Source organism: Lygodium microphyllum, chromosome 26 (genome assembly GCF_053477565.2).
Source record: "Lygodium microphyllum isolate KBCC chromosome 26, Lygodium_microphyllum_v1.1.10, whole genome shotgun sequence".
Taxonomy (NCBI): domain Eukaryota; kingdom Viridiplantae; phylum Streptophyta; class Polypodiopsida; order Schizaeales; family Lygodiaceae; genus Lygodium; species Lygodium microphyllum.
In genome coordinates this window covers 72,976,352-72,993,951 of record NC_141160.1, presented here as the reverse complement: position 1 = coordinate 72,993,951, position 17,600 = coordinate 72,976,352, and the positions used below count along the sequence as shown (strand labels likewise).

The window sequence follows — 17,600 nt, the reverse complement described above, 5'->3', positions numbered from 1 at the left end:
TGGTGGTGCTGCCATCATCATCAGCCTGATCTGGTGCCCTCACTGACGCTGTGGGCTGTGTGCAGGGACTGATCAGTCCATTTCAGTGTATTCAGCATTCATTTCAGTCAGTGCAGATTTCTCTTCCTTATTTTCTGCTTTCTTTCTCTCTCTCCCTCCGTGTTCGTATTTCCTCTTCCGCAGTGCACTCTCACATGGTATCAGAGCTGAAGGAGAGTACACGGAGCTGAGTTTTACGCGAGAGAACACCCACAACTTTGTGTTTGCTGGTCAAGACGTCTCCAACAGCTGAGGCGTCATCTTCTGCACCATCTCCTTGATCAAGGCGGCCTGTTTTGGTGTCCATATATTTGCGTTTGCTGCTGGCGCCTTCTCCAGTGGCTGCCACGTCATCACCCACCTCTTCCTGCTTGCGTTTTCAGCCTGGGCGGCCCTCCAACAGCTGGGCGACACTCCTCTAGCCTGCGCCTTGCTGTTTTGGCGGTTGTTCCATTGTCCGGCGGCTCTTTTCCTGCTGGCGACCTATTCCCAGGCTGCGTTTTCAGGCAGGCGGCTGTTTTTCTGTGGTGATTGCATCGTCAGCATTTGCTTTTGACATCATCCTTGCGTTCTGTGCAAGGCGGCCAGCTCAGGAGCTTCTGGTGTTTGTGTTTCGGCACCGGTAACCTTCCCTTGTTGTGTTTTGGTGTTTTGCAGATTTAGAATATGTCTTATCATCAATTTACAGGTTTTGATGATTCAGATGACGAGCTTTTGTCTCGACATTCATCTGAACGGAGGCGTGATTTCTATCGCGAGGATCGTCATACGGAGTCTATTCCTCGTTCTCATCCCCCTTCTATTCATGTATCTCGGCGAGCCCCTTCCAGTGGGCCGAAGATGCAGCCTTTGGTACCCCCTATACAGGTACCCGTACTTCCTCAGCTGCCCAAAGAGGACCGGTTGGATGGCTCCAACTTTTCTTTATGGTCCTGCAAGGTGGAGTGTATCTTGGACTCCTTCGATCTTTGGGAGCTTGTTTCTGTTCCTATTCCCCGGCCTCAGGTGGATCCCGCAGATGGGACATCCCTGGATCGTGCAGCCTTATGGGATCGGCTTAATTCTAGAGCCAGATCTTTCCTCTTTCTGAGTTTGTAGGATTCTGTCCTTGTTCATGTTCACAAGTTGAAGACTGCAGCGGATGTGTGGAGAAAGCTTGCGTCTCTCTATCAACAGAAGACGTTTGCCCACGAGATATCTCTTGAAAAGAAGTTGCGGATGCTCGCTATTGATGATAGTCCTTCCATGAAGGACCACATCAACAGATTACAGGATATGAGGGATGAGCTTGCATCCCTCGGTCGGATGATATCTTCTGAAGACATGGCTATGATTCTTTTGACTCAGCTGCCATCGCCTTGGTTTGATGTCTTCTACACCAGCCTTCTTACATCGAGGACCCGTGAGAAGCTTCTATGGGAGGAGCTATCCCCGCTTGTCTTGGAGCATGATGAGCGACTCAGAGAGGTCAGTGCTAGTGGATCCGACTCTACTAGAGCCTTTGTTGCAGGTTCGGGAGGACAGAAGAAGAAGAAGAAGTCAAAGGCTAAGCAGAAGGATAGTTCTTCAGGCTCTGACTCAGATTCAGAGAGACCGAAGTGCCCACACTGTGGGAAAGGGACACATCCCGAGGAGAAATGCTGGAAGAAATACCCTCACCTTCGTCCGGGAGCGAAGGGTGGATCTACATCGGAGCCTTCTTCTACCTCTACACCTGCTGTTACCCATGAGTCAGTGTTCCTTCATATCCATGCTTTGGAGGAGGATCCTTCTTCTGTGGCTGCAGTGTCTTCTGCGCAGCCTTGGTTAGTGGACAGTGGTGCTTCGAGTCGTATGACTCCCCGAGGTGATTTGTTACAGGATCTCCGTCCATCAGAGGGTTCAGTCACTGTTGGTGACCTTTTATCGGTGCCTATTAGTGGTGTTGGCACATTGCCTTTGTTTACTGACCGACCTTCGAGCTCCTTTTCACAGGCCCTACATGTTTCGGATTTGGGCCTTCCCCTCCTCTCAGTTTATGGCCTTACGAGGCTTGGCACACGAGTGATTTTCACCGAGCATGCTGTTGTTATTGAGGATTCTTCTACAGGAGCTGTCTTATCTATAGGTTGGCAGGAGAGCGGGCTTTACAGGCTCCATTCCCCTTCTTTGATGCAGGGTCCTCCGCGGCAGTCTATTGCTACACCCGTTCCCTCTTGTGCACCTTCTATTCCACAGGTTCCTTCCCATCCCCCACCTTCTCCTCCGGTGGTTCCCTCGTACCCCCCATCCCTTTCAGAGGGGGATGATCTCGGTGATGCGGCTGTGGATTCCCTGGCCCCTAGTGTTTTAGAGGGGGATTCCCTGGATCATGAGGAGCTCCTTCAGCGGCAGTCTACATCGACGGACTTCATCGACCTTGGCATTCCTCTTGCCACCCCAGGATCCGTTTCTCCCTTGGCCTTCAGCCACATCCAGGATCTGAGAGGGGGTGTTAGCAGTCATGTTTGTCATGCCTTGTCATCTCCTGCCTGTGAGCCTCACTCTGAGTCAGACGAGGACATTAGAAGCTTTGACATGTCTGTCATGTGTTATGATGGGGGAGGCTAGTCACTCTCGACTGGCTGTCTTAGGTTGTGTATTTCTTTTTGGCCTCTTTTAGTGGGCAGCCACTGGCTGCCCGGCCACTTTTTGGTCACTGTTGTGGGGCGCCCATTTTAGGGCACTTTTAGGGTTTGCGCCCATTTTAGGGTTAGGGTTAGGGTTTGTCCGTTGCCTATTTATTGGCAGCCCCCCTCCCACTTGATCACTTGTCTTCTTGCAGATTCCGACACTCCTCCCCCGTGGTGGTGCTGCCATCATCATCAGCCTGATTTGGTGCCCTCACTGACGCTTTGGGCTGCGTGCAGGGACTGATCAGTCCATTTCAGTGTATTCAGCATTCATTTCAGTCAGTGCAGATTTCTCTGCCTTATTTTCTGCTTTCTCTCTCTCTCTCCCTCCGTGTTCGTATTTCCTCTTCCGCAGCGCACTCTCACAGCTCCAACCTGCAAGTACAAGATCTGACCCATCTGTCCCTGCGGGGTAATAAATCCCTAGATCAGACGTCCCCCTCAGATACTGAAGTATCCTCTGAGCAGCCTGCCAATGCACCGTCTTAGGTTCACTCATGAACCCTGCCAAGAGCCCAACAGCAAAACATAGATCAACCCTGGTGTTGAGAAGCCAAATCAAAGACCCAATCAACTGTCGATAGCGAGACGCATCCACCAAAGGAGAAGCTGAATGGGAAGTGGCCTTCCAGTTCGGATCCATAGGAGTAGAGAGGGCCCGACAATCTTCCATCTTAAAAGACACCAAGAGCTCCTGTACATATCTCTGTTGGGAGATAAAGATCCCCCTCTGAGACTGATAAATCTCATGGCCTAAAAAGAAATGGAGTAGACCCAAATCAGTCATCTCGAACGTTCGATGTAAAGCTGACTTTGTCTCCTGGACCTGCTGTGCAGCATCACCTGTGACAATCAAATCATCAACATATAATACAAACAACACACAACCATCCTCGGAAGTGTGTACATACAGCTGCGGATCGGCCTTGGACCGCCGATATCCCAACTGAGACTGGAGGAACGAATCAATCTTCTCGTTCCAAGCTCGCGGGGCCTGCTTGAGGCCATACAAGGCCTTCTTCAACCTGTAGACTTTCCCATCTGAAGAACCAAAGCCAGGAGGCTCCTCAACATAGATCTCCTTCTTCAAATCACCAATCAGGAAGGCCGACTTCACATCCAACTGATAAACAGGCCATCTCCTATGGCCAGCCAAAGCAAGAACAGCTCTAATGGTTGCCATACGAGCTGTGGGGGCAAAGGTGTCATGACAGTCAATCCCTGGGCGCTGTGCAAAATCTTTAGCAACAAGGCGAGCCTTGTGCTTATCCAAAGTACCATCACTGAGATATTTGGTCTTGAAGACCCACTTGACTCCAATCACCTTCTTCTTCGGGGGGCGGGGCACGAGTGACCAAGTGCCATTCCGCTCAATAGCCTCCAACTCGGCTTCCATAGCTTTCTTCCATGGGGCGGACTGTAAAGCCTCCTTCACGGAGGTGGGCTCTCGATCCTGCATAACACGGGTCATCAAACAATAGTTGGAGCAAACAAGCTCCGAAGAATGTGCCTGGTGCCTCCGTGACCGCCGCGGACCGTCCTGCGGTCCCCACTCCTCAGGAACCCCCTCGATCCTTGAATCACGGAGTGTCACGGGCCTAGCGAGGAGGAGGCCGAACCTCCCCTCGTCGTTCTCCATCAGCAGAAGACTCTGGAATATCCACCGGTGGTAACTCCTCAGAGGTGTCCGGTGGAACTGTAGACTCTGTGTCAGAAACAAAATCATAATCAAAAGGCACGGGCTCCAGTGGAACTGTAGAAGGAGCCCAACTCTCCCCTGGATCTCCAAGAACGGGATGCTCCTCACCCGTTGAAGTAGCCGGAACCTCCACAAACCGCACATCACGGCTAGTGTACACATCCTGCTTGACGGGATCATACAATCGGTAGCCTTGGGACTGGGAGCTGTAGCCAACAAATACCTGTTTTCGGGAAGCTGCTTCAAATTTATCACGGTGAGCCTTGGGAATGTGAACATAGGCATCACACCCAAAGACCCGAAAGTAAGAAGCATCTGGCTTCGTCCCAAAATAAGCCTCAAATGGAGTCATCCCTTCCACGGCCGAAGTAGGGGATCGATTGAGGATGTGGACTGCAGTAGCCACAGCCTCGGCCCATAGAACCTGAGGGGTCTGTCGGTGCTCCATCATGGTGCGTGCCATCTCGATCACACTGCGGTTCTTCCGTTCAAGAATACCATTTTCTTGAGGAGTATTGGTATTGGCAAACTCCTGGTGAATTCCTCTATCTGCACAAAACCGAGCAAACTCATTAGACACAAATTCACCTCCCTTGTCGGATCGCAAGGTCTTCAACTTCCGGCCTGATCGGTTCTCCTCAAAGAGAAGCCAATCCTTGAAGTGCGAGAAAGCTTCTGACTTTAGTGCCAAAAAGTAGGCCCAAGTCATCCTGCTATAGTCATCCACGATCAGCATGAAGTACGAGCTCCCACGCAGGGACTCATTCCTCATAGGGCCACAAAGATCCGTAGATACTAGCTCCATCGGTGAAGTAGACCGCCGCGAAGCTGTGTGGGGAATGGCATCTCTATGCTACTTCCCCCGAATGCAGGAGACACATGGCTGCTGGCTCACCACTATATCCGGCAACCGGCGAACAAGCTGTCCACGTGACGCCCTCCGAAGATAGTCATAGTTCAGGTGACCAAACCGAGCATGCCATAACGCAGACTATGACTGTGAGGTAAGAAGAAGAGTAGAGAGGGCAGTGGAAGACTTCAGTTTGTAAATGCCGTTCTCCTCATATTCGGATGAGAGAACTTTCCTCGATCCACGATCAAGGACTCGCATAGTAGAACTGTCAAACTCCACCAAAAGACCAAGGGAGTAAATCTTATGAACTGAAAGGAGATAGTACCCTAATCCTGGTACATGCAAAACCTCTGAGGTATGGGTACCACCTCGTCCATCCGGAATAAGCTGCATCTTATCCCGACCTGCAACAAAAACTGAAGAGCTGTCTCCAATGAGAACCTGCCCACGCGATGGTCGCAGCTGGGCAACACCATCTGATGAAGGAGTCATGTGCCGTGAGGCACCACTATCAACAATCCACTCTCGAGCCTGGGGAGCCGTCATCGCAGCATTAGGAGCATTCGGTGAAGCGTCCTCAATGACAGCTAGATGAAGAAATGCAGCTGATGAGGGTGCAGCCACCGCTCCAAAATCCTTGGTATCCTTCTTCTTGGTGTCCTTCGTGTCTTTGTCAGGGCAATCCTTTTTCCAATGGCCAGTCTTTCCACAAATATGACATGTGGAGTCTTTGTCCTTGTCCTTCTCCTTGTCCTTCTTGGACTTGTTATCCCCCTTCTTCTTCTTTTGGTCCTTCCCCTTCTTCTGAGAGGCTTGACCTGTCAGCGCCTCCGACTTGGAAGCATTCTGTCCCTTCAACTATTCCTCTTGGTCCAAGACCATAGGAACCAACTCTTCCCACCGAAGAGTAGACTCTCGCCTCGAAGCAATAAGGGCAGAGTAAAATGTACCGAATCGTGGCGGCAACTGGGACAATAGTGTGATCGCCATGTCTTCGGAGGAAATCGGCTTCCCCGCATTTTGAACCTGCATCTGTAGCTGCCTTAGCTTGTTAATGTGCTCTCGTAGCGAAGAAGACTTATTTACCAACAAGGTCCGCATCTGAACCTCCAAAGAAACCCTCTTCATCAGGGTCATCCAATTGTACATTTGATCAAGCTCCAGCCATATCTCACGAGCCACCGTCAAATGCTTGATGTGGGCAATCACGGCTGTAGTGCATGATAGGAAGAGAAAGGATCGAATCTTGGCATTCAGTTTGTCCCAATGAGACTGGGCCCTGGCCAACTCCGCACGAGCATCGGAAGAGAGTTTGGACTCATCTCTTACCGAGGGCCGGTCAATCTCCTCCTGTACCAACTCCGCTAAATCATAGGACTCAAGGATGGCCAACATCATGACGTGCCAAATGCGGTAGTTGTCGCCGTCGAGCTTCTGATCTGTAGGAAGAGCCGAGGCACCTTCCGGTCCATAATTGCTTGGAACTCCAAGTCCATCTCTGTAGACATCTTCACTTGCAATGCCTCCTCAAACGCAAAAGCAGCCCCCTCTGACTGGGAAAACTCAGCTTGCTAAGGCTCTTCCGTGTCCTGTAGCTTCTTCACCCGCCGGAGGTGATGAAAAAGCAAAACCTGCACTTGTGGGCTGAAAACTCAAACTTCCTCTGCGTCAAACAGCAGTAAACAGCAGCAAATCCACCACCTGTACTCCTTTCCTGTGCGCCCACACTCGTTTCAGCCTTGTTCCAAGGCGCAGCCCTCCTGTCTGCCCTTAAACGCAAAAAACGCAAATTTGTGTCGCGATGGAAACTCCTCTTCAGGTTGATTCTGCGCTCAATCAGCCCTCAAACACTGCTCTGATACCATGTCAGAGTGCAGCGGTGCGGAAGCGTAGGACTGAGAGAGAGAGAACGCAGAGAGAGAAGGGAGAGAAAGAGACAGTGGGACGATGAAGATCTGCTGTATAAAGAATGCTGAATACAAAGATATACAATGGCGCAGTGCGCTGGAGTGCGTGTCTCCACCTCGATGATGCAACCTGCTGTCCACCTCGAAGTCTGCTGCAGTCTGCACTGTCTGCTGTCTGAAATCTGTGAGCAGAGACAGAGACTGCGCGTCACCGGTCTGTAATCCGCGTTAGAGAAGAGTGTAGACTGCTGAAAGTGTCGACTATAAATTGTCAAAATCTGCCACGAACTGGGGCGCCAGAAATAGGGCGCAGCCTGGAAGTAAGTCGGCTGCATTAAATGCAGCCGACTGGGCTGCAGACAGTCGGACTGCCACGTGGCAGTCCGACTGCACAGTCCGACTGTGCAGCTGCCCTGCTGGTCCGACTGTGCAGGCTATGATCTCTAATAGAGGCCTATACATAGGCCATCTCTTCATTCATTCTTGACCCCTTTTCATTTATTCAACACTCTCTCTTCTATTGATCCCTTTTCATTTATTCAAAACTCTCTCTTCATCACTCAGATACTCTTCCCTCTCCACACCACTGCAGATCATACCCATATTGGAGGACATTGCAATTCGTGGCCACCTCTCTCTTCTCCTTTAAGGGCCTTGTTCCCTTTCCCCTTCAGGCTGTGTTTGGAGGCTCCATCTTTGTTGGCGTCATCATCAGATTGTTGACGACACTCTCTCCCACCTGGGGGCTATCAGATTGTTGGCATTTTGGGTCTTCTCCATCTAGCGTCACTCTTACGGGCTGGCGGCGTCATCTGCAGTGCTGTCTACATCTACTTTTTCAACATGGATCTTCTCTCTCTTTCTTGGTGTCATCTCACTCATCATTGGTGTCAACATTTAGAGCTTGACATCTGCGTTTGTAGCTCATCACCCTTTGACATCCATGTTTGCAACTTCTAGGCTTTTGGTGTCATCCTTCCTTTGGCGTTTTGCTGCCTAGCCCACCTCCTAGCATTCCAGGATTGCACTTCTCTTCCTCGACAGCTGGTGATCATCTTCTTCTTCCTTGACGGCATTAGAGGACTGTGCTTCGCTTCCTTGACAACCGTCCTTTACCTTCCAGTGATTACTTCAATAGCCTATTGTCCGAAGGATTGCGTTTTGCTCCCTTCGATGTGCACATTCCCCATAGGTGCTACTGCCTTATTTAGATTGGACAATGCAATCGTCTTCTGAGCTTCGGCTTTGCTATATCAGCTTTTCTTCACATAGCATGATTCGATGCTTCATCGTCTTATTCTCTTGTATTGCCAAGTTTCTCTTCTCTCTCATTGTTTGTTGTACACACTCTTTGTTTCTCCTTGCAAATCCTATTGTCACTTTGCTTCATTGCATATTCTAATAGTGAGAGTGAGAGCTTCTATGTCTCCATGAGACTTTGATTGGCAAAGCTCACAACTAGGAGATGACAGATTGACAAAATACAAGCTAGTACCCCCTCTTAGATCTTGGGAGTGTGTGAAGACCCACAGATCTCATGTGATGAAGCATAGAAACCTGAGACAAAGTTTGAGTCAAAGGTCTTTGCCAGAGCTAGAGCATTGTGGTTATCCATGCACAATTGAGTGGGTCCTATTTATGGAAAGCCACTCTTTGCCAACAATTGGCAGAGTTGAATTGCTTCCTATGATGTAGAACAAAGGGCTCAGTACTTTGTCTCCGTAGAAGATAATGCCATAGTAGGCCACATCTTATTGCTCCATGAGATAGCTCTTGATCCAAGGGAGAGACCAAAACCTATAGGGGATCGCCTAGACTCCACATCACTTGCCCAATCAGAGTTACTCCATCTAGCGAGAGTGGCTCCTCTCCATACATGATCGTATAGGATTAAGACCCTTGTAAACAGTGCAACATGTGCAAGGTAGATCTCTAGTGAGCTTGTGTAGGAGTCTTCATGAAGAAGACAATAATGCCACTGATCTATCAAATGGCACAAGGCATTTTTATTTTGCAGCACAGGTACATTACCGAACTTCTCTCAGAGTTTGGTATGACCAATTGCAGCCTCTTTCTTGCGCCATGAACCCAGAGTTCAAGCTTTTGGCAGCTAGATCTCCCCTTACAGATGCCACCCATTATAGGTGTCTTGTTGGCTCCCTCATTTGGCTTATTCACACTTGAAAAGAGCTGATCTCCTATAGCCACTCATCAAGGTCCCTAACTGCCCTGCCAGGTGAAAATGGCACTGCCCCCTGAATCTTGCTAATGACCTCCCTGAGATCCTCATTGTAATAAAGCAAGAACTCTGACATTCGTAGTTGTTTCCCGACTTCCTTCAAAAGAACCAGCTGCACTGGTTGCAGCAACTATAACAGAAATTGCTTTTCTGTCTTCAATTATATCCTAAACAAAAGTGCACTGCAGATCATCATAGTCTTCTTTCTGTATTCATCATTTTTTGAGCTCATTATATTGATAAAGGCTGATAAATGTGTGCACCATTTTCACAAAACCCCTATTTGTTTGGCCACTAATTTACTTAATGTTGTCAATCACACCTTTGAAAGTCCATAGGTGTTACACAAGCATGGTGGTAGCCTGGGCATACCTTGAAAAGCCAAATGACAGCCAAACTCAGCTTAGAAAAATAGTTAAGGCATTAACGGTGTGTTTTGTCTTTACTACATGTCTCCTTTGTATGGTTAGTCGAGTCATGCCATCAATGAAAGGCACTGATGAAAAAGTTCCATTCTTTGCTTCTTGCAGCATAAAGTTCGCTTGGGACAATGCTTTCGTGATCAAATCTCTCTTCAACAGGAAGGTCTGAGCATGCATGCTATATGGAGCGTAGACAGGAAGAGCATTCTGGTTCTAGTAAGTATGAATTAGATAGTGAAGTTTTGACTCAAAGCCAGTACAGGTTAAGGCTGGCAACTCAAATTCTGTTTCCACAGCATTAAAAAGTGATGAGCAAGTGTGGATGCCTAGTAGGCTAGAAGCTCTACTTCTTAGGTACTAAGAGACTCTTGAAGATTTTGTTCATGTAGTACAGTTTCAACTAATTTATGAAGTGATGCCTGCTAAAAACTTCAAACAATATGAAAAAGCCTGCCTGTGTATCTCCTATTGAACACAGCTCACAAGCAGGAGTGGCACATAGGATATTAAGAGAAAGTTCTTACTGAGAGTGAATTATATCAGCCAGTTTAGACCCATGGTATTGATTTTAACCTAAGTGTTCATACAAAGTGTGCTTGTATCTTTTCCTTCTTTTGTGACTTGACCATTTCATAAGGCAACTTGATTGTGCAAAAATCAGCAGAAGGTTGATGATAGGCTACATAACATGTTTGCATAAACTATATTTGCCATAGTCAAATGCATCTCACTTGCAACTTTGCCCCTATGTGTGAAGATTAGTTGAAGACTTAGTAGTAGGTAACTTTAAAGAGACAGGTCAAGTGGCACACCAAGAAAAAACCATGGCATGCCTGATGTTTAATTCTGTAAAGCATAATTGCTAGTCCATTGTACCCCTGAACTTATACATAGTACGATAAATGCTGTGCAAAATACGCAACTGTTGGCTTTACAGACTTCGGCTCACTACCTGCTTTGCTACAAGTTAAGCACAACAGAGAAGCAACTTCAATTTGGCGGACAAGAGTCGACGACCGGTGTCTTCCTTATGGATTTTGTTCTATTGTCAAGCAGAAAGGTCCTTTTTCCTCCTGATCTGATCTCAACGTAAGAGCACTGAGCATTCACAGCGTTTTTTGACCTATTCTTTGGAAGTTGGAGTGTTGCAATAGGGGTGATCATGTGTTCTAATCCTTACAGACTTATGAGAAACTGACCAAATTTGGATCTTCTAATTGACTGTCGCTAGAATTTTAAGAGTGCCATCAACTTTTGCAGAAGCAATTTTGTGGGCAACAATGATGCTGCTTTGCTGGGTCTCTCTAATGGGGTTTTGCAACTCATCTCATGGTCTGGTGAGGTAGTAACTAAGTGATGGAACCTCCATATTTTGTAGAGGGTTTGAATTTCTGGATGTGGGCTGCTGGACACGTGCTTCATAGATGTTCTTGTTCTTGCAGCTTTTGGACTCTTTAAATTGTGTGAAAGAAGACTATTCTCTCCCTGGAGGATTGGCATCGAGAGAGACAAGTGATCTGACCTATTCAGTTCAGCCCCTCCAAACTTGTTTAGATTCAGTGGCTAACCAACAGATGAGTTTCCTGCAATTGGAACTCTCAATGCAGCTGTATCTTCTTGTAGCAGTATTCAATGATGGGCATGTTCTCCTATTTTCCACAAGCAAAAATGGTGTGAAAAATGCGTCTGACATCAGTGTTGGGAAATGGATAAATGTCTCTGATGCAGTCTGTGCTTCAATAGCTCATGAACAAAATCTGCTTGCAATTGGGTCAAAGAAGGGAGCCATTAGCCTTTTTGATTTAGCAGACAATGGTACCCTTGTTCGGACAATATCACTGTATGATTGGGGGTAAGGACATTAACACATCAAATACAAATATTTTTGTTTCAGGTTTGCAGGTTTTGTGACATTGAAATGTATTCTAAAGTTACTTTAACTGCACACTTCATTTAAAGTTTATATGCAGTTCTTAGTGCACGTGTGTGCGCGCGCACAGAGAGAGAGAGAGAGAGAGAGAGAGAGAGAGAGAGAGAGAGAGGGTGAAGCAGGAAAAGTTGTGGATTGCCATGGCTTTCGTTTGTTCTATGCAGGGACACATGCCATGCATTATTCTGGTGTGCTCATGATTGTACATGAAAAATATCAGCCTGTTCTTATTAAAAATGATGTACATGGCCGCTTTGTGGTGATTGAAATTTTATTCGAAGGAGAGATCTTATGGTTACTTGTTGGCCTTTATGCTTTGAATGATCCTTTATCTCGCCGGGAGCTTTGGCATACTTTGCAGACTTCCTTGTCACTTGGCAGACGGGGCTTTTTTATGGGGGATTTCAGTATGTGTGTTGATTATTTGCAGTCCACATCGGAGCATTCGGTAATGGACGCGCCGGAAAGTCATATGTGGCATGAGTTGGCTCTTGCTGTTCTTAAGCAAAATCTCTGGTCTTGGCTACACTTGTCTTCTACAGGGTTTACTTTCCATTCTGCCCAGTATGCAACAACATGGTCGCAGTTGGACCGCATATACATCATGCAGAATGATGATATCCTTCCTGAGATGCTCGAAATGAAAGTGTTGCAGCAATATGCCTTGTCGGACCATTTCCCTCTGCAGCTTGAGCTGCTTGCACAACCCATTGCACCTTTTCAGCAATTTCTGAAGAGACTCCCTTTGCGCTTCAACTCGTCTTATTTGAAGTATGCAATCTTTCAGGGCTATATGCAGCAATTGATTGATAGATTCTTATCGGACTTCTCCTCTCAGGGCACTGCTTCGTTTGAACAATTGCTCTCTAATGTGCAACGGGTTGCTCGGCAGTATGGAATCCATCATGCCTCTCTTTGTCGGCGGCGTCGATAAGCAGCGGAGAACCTGCTGGCTTTGGTTCGTTCTCTGCTGGTGGACACTACAGATGATGAATTTCTGCTTTTACTGGCAATGCGTGTGGTTGATCTTATTAAAGAGTTTCAGTTGAAATCTTATCAGTAGGCCAAATTGCAACATTTGACGGAGACTTTGCAAGATAATGCGTGTCAGACTCATAAGTTCTTTTGAGCTCTCCATGCCTCTCCTACTTGAGAGAATATGATTAGACTCCAGGATACAGAAGATCACATGGTCCTTGATCCGCAGACTATTGTGCATATGTGTAGGAATTATTTCCTCGACCTTCTTGGTTCCACTTCTCCACCTCCAGGCCAAACTACTTAGGCCCGTTCGGTTTTTTATGACCTGGTCTGCAATCAGATTTCGCAGGATATGCAAGCTACTATGGAGTTAGATATTTGTGAGGCGGAGGTTATGGATGTTTTGTTACACTTGCCCAAGGATAAAAGTCCTGGTTAGGATGGTCTTACCAATGAGTTCTTTGAGGTTTTTGCTACCTAATTGGCGAAACCATTGACGGCTTTGTTTCAGCAGGTGTGGGAAATGGGGATCATGCCTTCCTCTTGGAAAGAAGGACTTATTAAATTACTTCCAAAAGTTCCTTCACCGTCTATGTTGAAACATTGGCGCCCAATTTCTTTGATGGGTTCTATGTATAAAATCTTTTCCAAAGTAATGGTGAATCGGCTCCATAAGCATCTTCCTGCCATTGTGCATCCTCTCCAATATGGTTTCATTAAGGGCCGAAACATTCTGCACAATGTATTAAATGCGCAACTGGTGATTGATTATGCAAGGCATTCTAATCAGGAGGTCGTACTGATTCAATTGGACCTGGAAAAGGCTTTTGACTATCTGGACTGGTTTTCGTTGCAGAACTTATGTCTGCTATGGGCTTTGGTGCTCGAATGTCTCGTTTGATCTACACCATCAGTGCTGCGGCGTCATCGCGAGTCATGCTGAATGGAGGCGTTACCGAGCCATTTGTCCTTGCCCGCTCTGTCAGACAAGGGTGCCCTTTGAGCCCTCTCTTCTTTGCCCTTGCGACTCATCCAGTTCTTTCGATGTTATCTCATATGGCAGCTTCTACTCAGTTGGCTGGATTGTCGCTTCCTTCTGGACAGCACTTCATTAGCCAATCCTTGGCTGATGATAGCTTTATGATTCTGCGTGCGGACAAGGATAACCTTCGTAAAGCATTAGATGTTTGGGCTCTCTTTGGTCAGGCTTCCGGTCTTCGTATCAATGCTTTGAAATCAGCCATTCTCAGTTGCACGGAGTCAGATTTGCAGTCATTGGACTGGCAGGGTATGGTTGTTCCCCATGGCTCCATTGTCAGGCATCTTGGGTACCCTTTGGGTGTTGATGTTCCCCCAAAGCAGCTTCTACAGTGGATTTCTTAGAAACTGGCGGCTAAGTTTCTGTATTGGAAGTCTCAGGCTTGGCCCTTCCATGTTCGCCTCAAAGTAGCCCAGACAATTATGTTGCCAATGCTCACATATTTCTTGCCATTGCTGCCCTGGACTACTACTACACTGAATGCTCTTACTCAGTCTATTTGTTTCATGCTATGGAAGAAGGATTCCTTGCATGCAGACATTTCTTGGATTTCTTGGTCGCATGCGTGCACCCCCAAACGCATGGGTGGAGGGGCTATTTTGGATGCACAAACTCACATGTTGGCACTGCATTGGTCTCTTTTCTGCGCCATGTGCTCGGATCATCATCCCTGGGTCGTTATCGCCCGTTATTTCCTTGAGGATCACGGGCTTCTGCATGGTAATACTCAAATCCGGAGTTCTTGGTGGCATGTTCTTAATGCCGATTCTCGGTTCTCCAGTTCTTCTTCATCTCTGCTTGCCCATTTGATATGTTCGTGGAGACTGGTCCTCCGGAAGTCTCAATGGCGTCCAGCGGAGGACCGCTTAGCTACTAATTCTTTTCAATTGGAATTGCTGGCAGTCTCGGGTTACTTTCATGGGAAGGGAAATACGAGCTTCGACCAAAATTCAACCGCATGGCACGTTTGGGCTTAACTTCAGTCGCGGATGCCACCCTTGCCAGTCGCAATGTGTTAATATCGTTTTGTACAGCCAGGAGTCTTTTCAGGATCCCTCGTGGATACATGCATTTATGGGAACAGCTTTTGATGGTACTTCAAAGCAGACAACCCTTTCCTGCCCTTGATTCGGATCGCCCTTGGCAGCATTGGGACTTTGAAGGCCGGCTGAATTTAGGCAAAGCTTTATCATCTTCTGATTAAAGATCATCAATGGCTGGTTACTAAAGCTAATACTCTATGGGGATTGCGTAAATCCTGGTCATGGTGGAGGGCAACTGTGATGGAGGGCTGGTTGAACAAGACACCCTTCAAATATAAGGTCTTTCTTTGGAGGGTGATGATTGGTGGTCTTCCGCTTGCTTTAGCTCTTTCCAAGCAACGAATCTCCTACGGCAACTGTTTCTTTTGCACCACCAGTGTGGAATCCGCCCATCACGGATTTATTTCTTTCTCCATCGCTAAGAAAATCTGGTCATTCTTGTCAGCCGTTTGGCGAGCGGTGGTTGGCTTCTCGCTACGCTCCTTTGATTGGGTTTTTGTGCAGTCTAAATACCCCACACCAACACAGCCACATATGAAGATCGTGTTTCACTTTCTTCGATATTGGGGCTGTTGGCATAACTGGACCATTCGGAATGCTTTTCTTTTTTATTCCGCCTATAATGTTCAGCAGCATATTGCTCGGCTTAAGGGACTCTTGTATTGGCAGCTAGATATTCTCCGGCATTCTGACATGCTCTCTCGGGACTTACGTCCCTGGCATATGGCAATTTCCTCTGCGTCTTTGCCATGACTTTGTAACTCTTTGGTCGTCTGGTTCTTGTAGAGAGACAGTGTGTGCTTTACACATGATGGGGTAGAGCCATTGTGTATCTTGTAATCATGTAAACTTGTACCCTTTTTCGTAATTAATACAATTACCTTTTACGGAAAAAAAAGATGGCGATCTATCATGACCCTTCTACTGCAGCGACCTGACCTCTTGTGCTGGCTCTATCTGCTTCTGTGTGCAGGCTGAGGCAGCCACACACAGAGAGAGAGAGAGAGAGAGAGAGAGAGAGAGAGAGAGAGAGAGAGAGAGAGAGAGAGAGAGGAGAGAATCTGATCGTGATGTCGTTGTCTGAGCGCCTCGCCCTACCGTCGGCCGTCCGACCTGTGGGTCCTCGCCCGTCAGCCTTGTGCGTCGGGGTCCCTGCCGCCGTCGCCGTCAGACTTGGGCGCCGTGGTCCCTGTCGTTGCCCGTCGGCCCTGCGACGTGGTCCCTGTTGTCGCCGTCAGACCTGAGCATCGTGCTCCTGAGCGTCGTGGCCCTTGCAGCTGTCCGTTGGTCTTGCGATTCGTGCTCCTGAACCTGCATCGTTAGGGTTGTGCCTTGCCCTACACGTCATCTATACTCCCTCTGGACAGGCCACAGGTGAGGTAGATAACAAACAGGTACATAGCACTTAGGGCAGTGTGCAGCAGCGTGGAGAAGCCAAGTAGTGTTCACATTGCACATGTGACTATGGACAGGGTCACCTCAGACATTGTTCAACAGTGCGTGCAGTAACTTGTGCGTAGAGAGAGAGAGAGAGAGAGAGAGAGAGAGAGAGAGAGAGAGAGAGAGAGAGAGAGAGAGAGAGAGAGAGAGAGAGAGAGAGAGAGAGAGAGAGAATCTGGGAGCACGCAACAGTGACCCTGCTCAAATCAGAGAGAGAGAGAGAGTTGTTGAAGTGGTGATACAACATGGCTGGTCTGGACATGGACTTTATTGACCAAATGGTGGCAATCCTTGGTTCGGATTCTGAAACAGAGGAGCCAGAGAATATGGTTCCTTGCACAAAGGAAATGCCACCTGCTCCTGACTTTCAGCCTGCGGGCAAACGCACCAAGCATTCCTCGGAAGATACAATAGATCATCTGGATTCTCAGGGACGTTCTTATGCTCAGGTTGCTTCTAATTCTGTGGATTCTCACGATGTTGACTGGGAGCATTTATTGGAGTTTGCCAACACTCTGCTTGGAGATTATGTTCAACATAATCATGAAGCGTTTTCTGACTCTGAAATTGAAGATGTTCTGGAAGCTACTGTGGATCCTAAAAATGTTTTGCGCTCATTCTCGGTGTTTTATGAACGTGCTGTTATACTCTTCTTCATGGTAGGATCCCAGTGCTTTCCTATATTCGCCACTGGTTGCAAAGTCTACTACAAGGGGAGTGTGTTAAAGAGATTTTTGTTGGGCCCCGTGGCTTTTATGAGGCGTTGTTGAAATTCGAGAAGCATTGTGCCGATCTACTGTCTAAACTGCCATTGTTCTTTGATCGCCGTTTGGTCCATGTTGTGCCATGGCGCCCAATAGCAGATTTTCAGCGCTTGCTTCAACACGAATGCCCGGTGTGGATTGAAGTGGAAAATTGTCCTGCTGTTTATTGGCCACTGTTAAAGGATGCTATGGCCGTTGTGGGCACTGTTTTGGTTTCCGCGAGCCTAAGGGCCACGAATTGTAACTGTTTGTGTATGTTATGGGACACTGCTCGGAAAAGGCCTGCTTGGTTACGTCTTAATTGCTCTAGCATGCATCCTTTGCACTTTCGTTTGAAATGGAGTAACTTTGCAGGGCATTGTTTTTCTTGTGGAAAATTGCGGCATTTTATGGCCAAATATTCAGCGAAGCAACCGGCTTCGGATGCTGAGCATGTTTTGCTTCCCATGGAAGATATGGTGCTTAATGCTCCATTGCAGGATGCGACCCAACCACCTAAAGTTTTGGATAAAGGCAAACAACATGTTTCGGGTTTGGATTTCCGTGACAATGACTGGGTGGATGTACATGCAAAAAAAGGTAAAAGGTTTAAT

General features: G+C 47.5%; 1 protein-coding gene across 2 annotated transcripts in view; it reads left to right on the top strand.

Moving 5' to 3' along the window:
* LOC148013404 (uncharacterized) overlaps positions 1 to 17,600 on the top strand; it is a 170,333-nt gene that overhangs the window by 3,167 nt on the left and 149,566 nt on the right. For both annotated transcript variants that reach the window (XM_087668199.1, XM_087668200.1), the window contains exons 2-5: positions 9,919 to 10,026; positions 10,748 to 10,899; positions 11,071 to 11,152; positions 11,253 to 11,662. In XM_087668199.1, the coding sequence (XP_087524325.1) occupies positions 9,919 to 10,026; positions 10,748 to 10,899; positions 11,071 to 11,152; positions 11,253 to 11,662 (752 nt within the window). The remainder of the gene's footprint in view (positions 1 to 9,918; positions 10,027 to 10,747; positions 10,900 to 11,070; positions 11,153 to 11,252; positions 11,663 to 17,600) is intronic.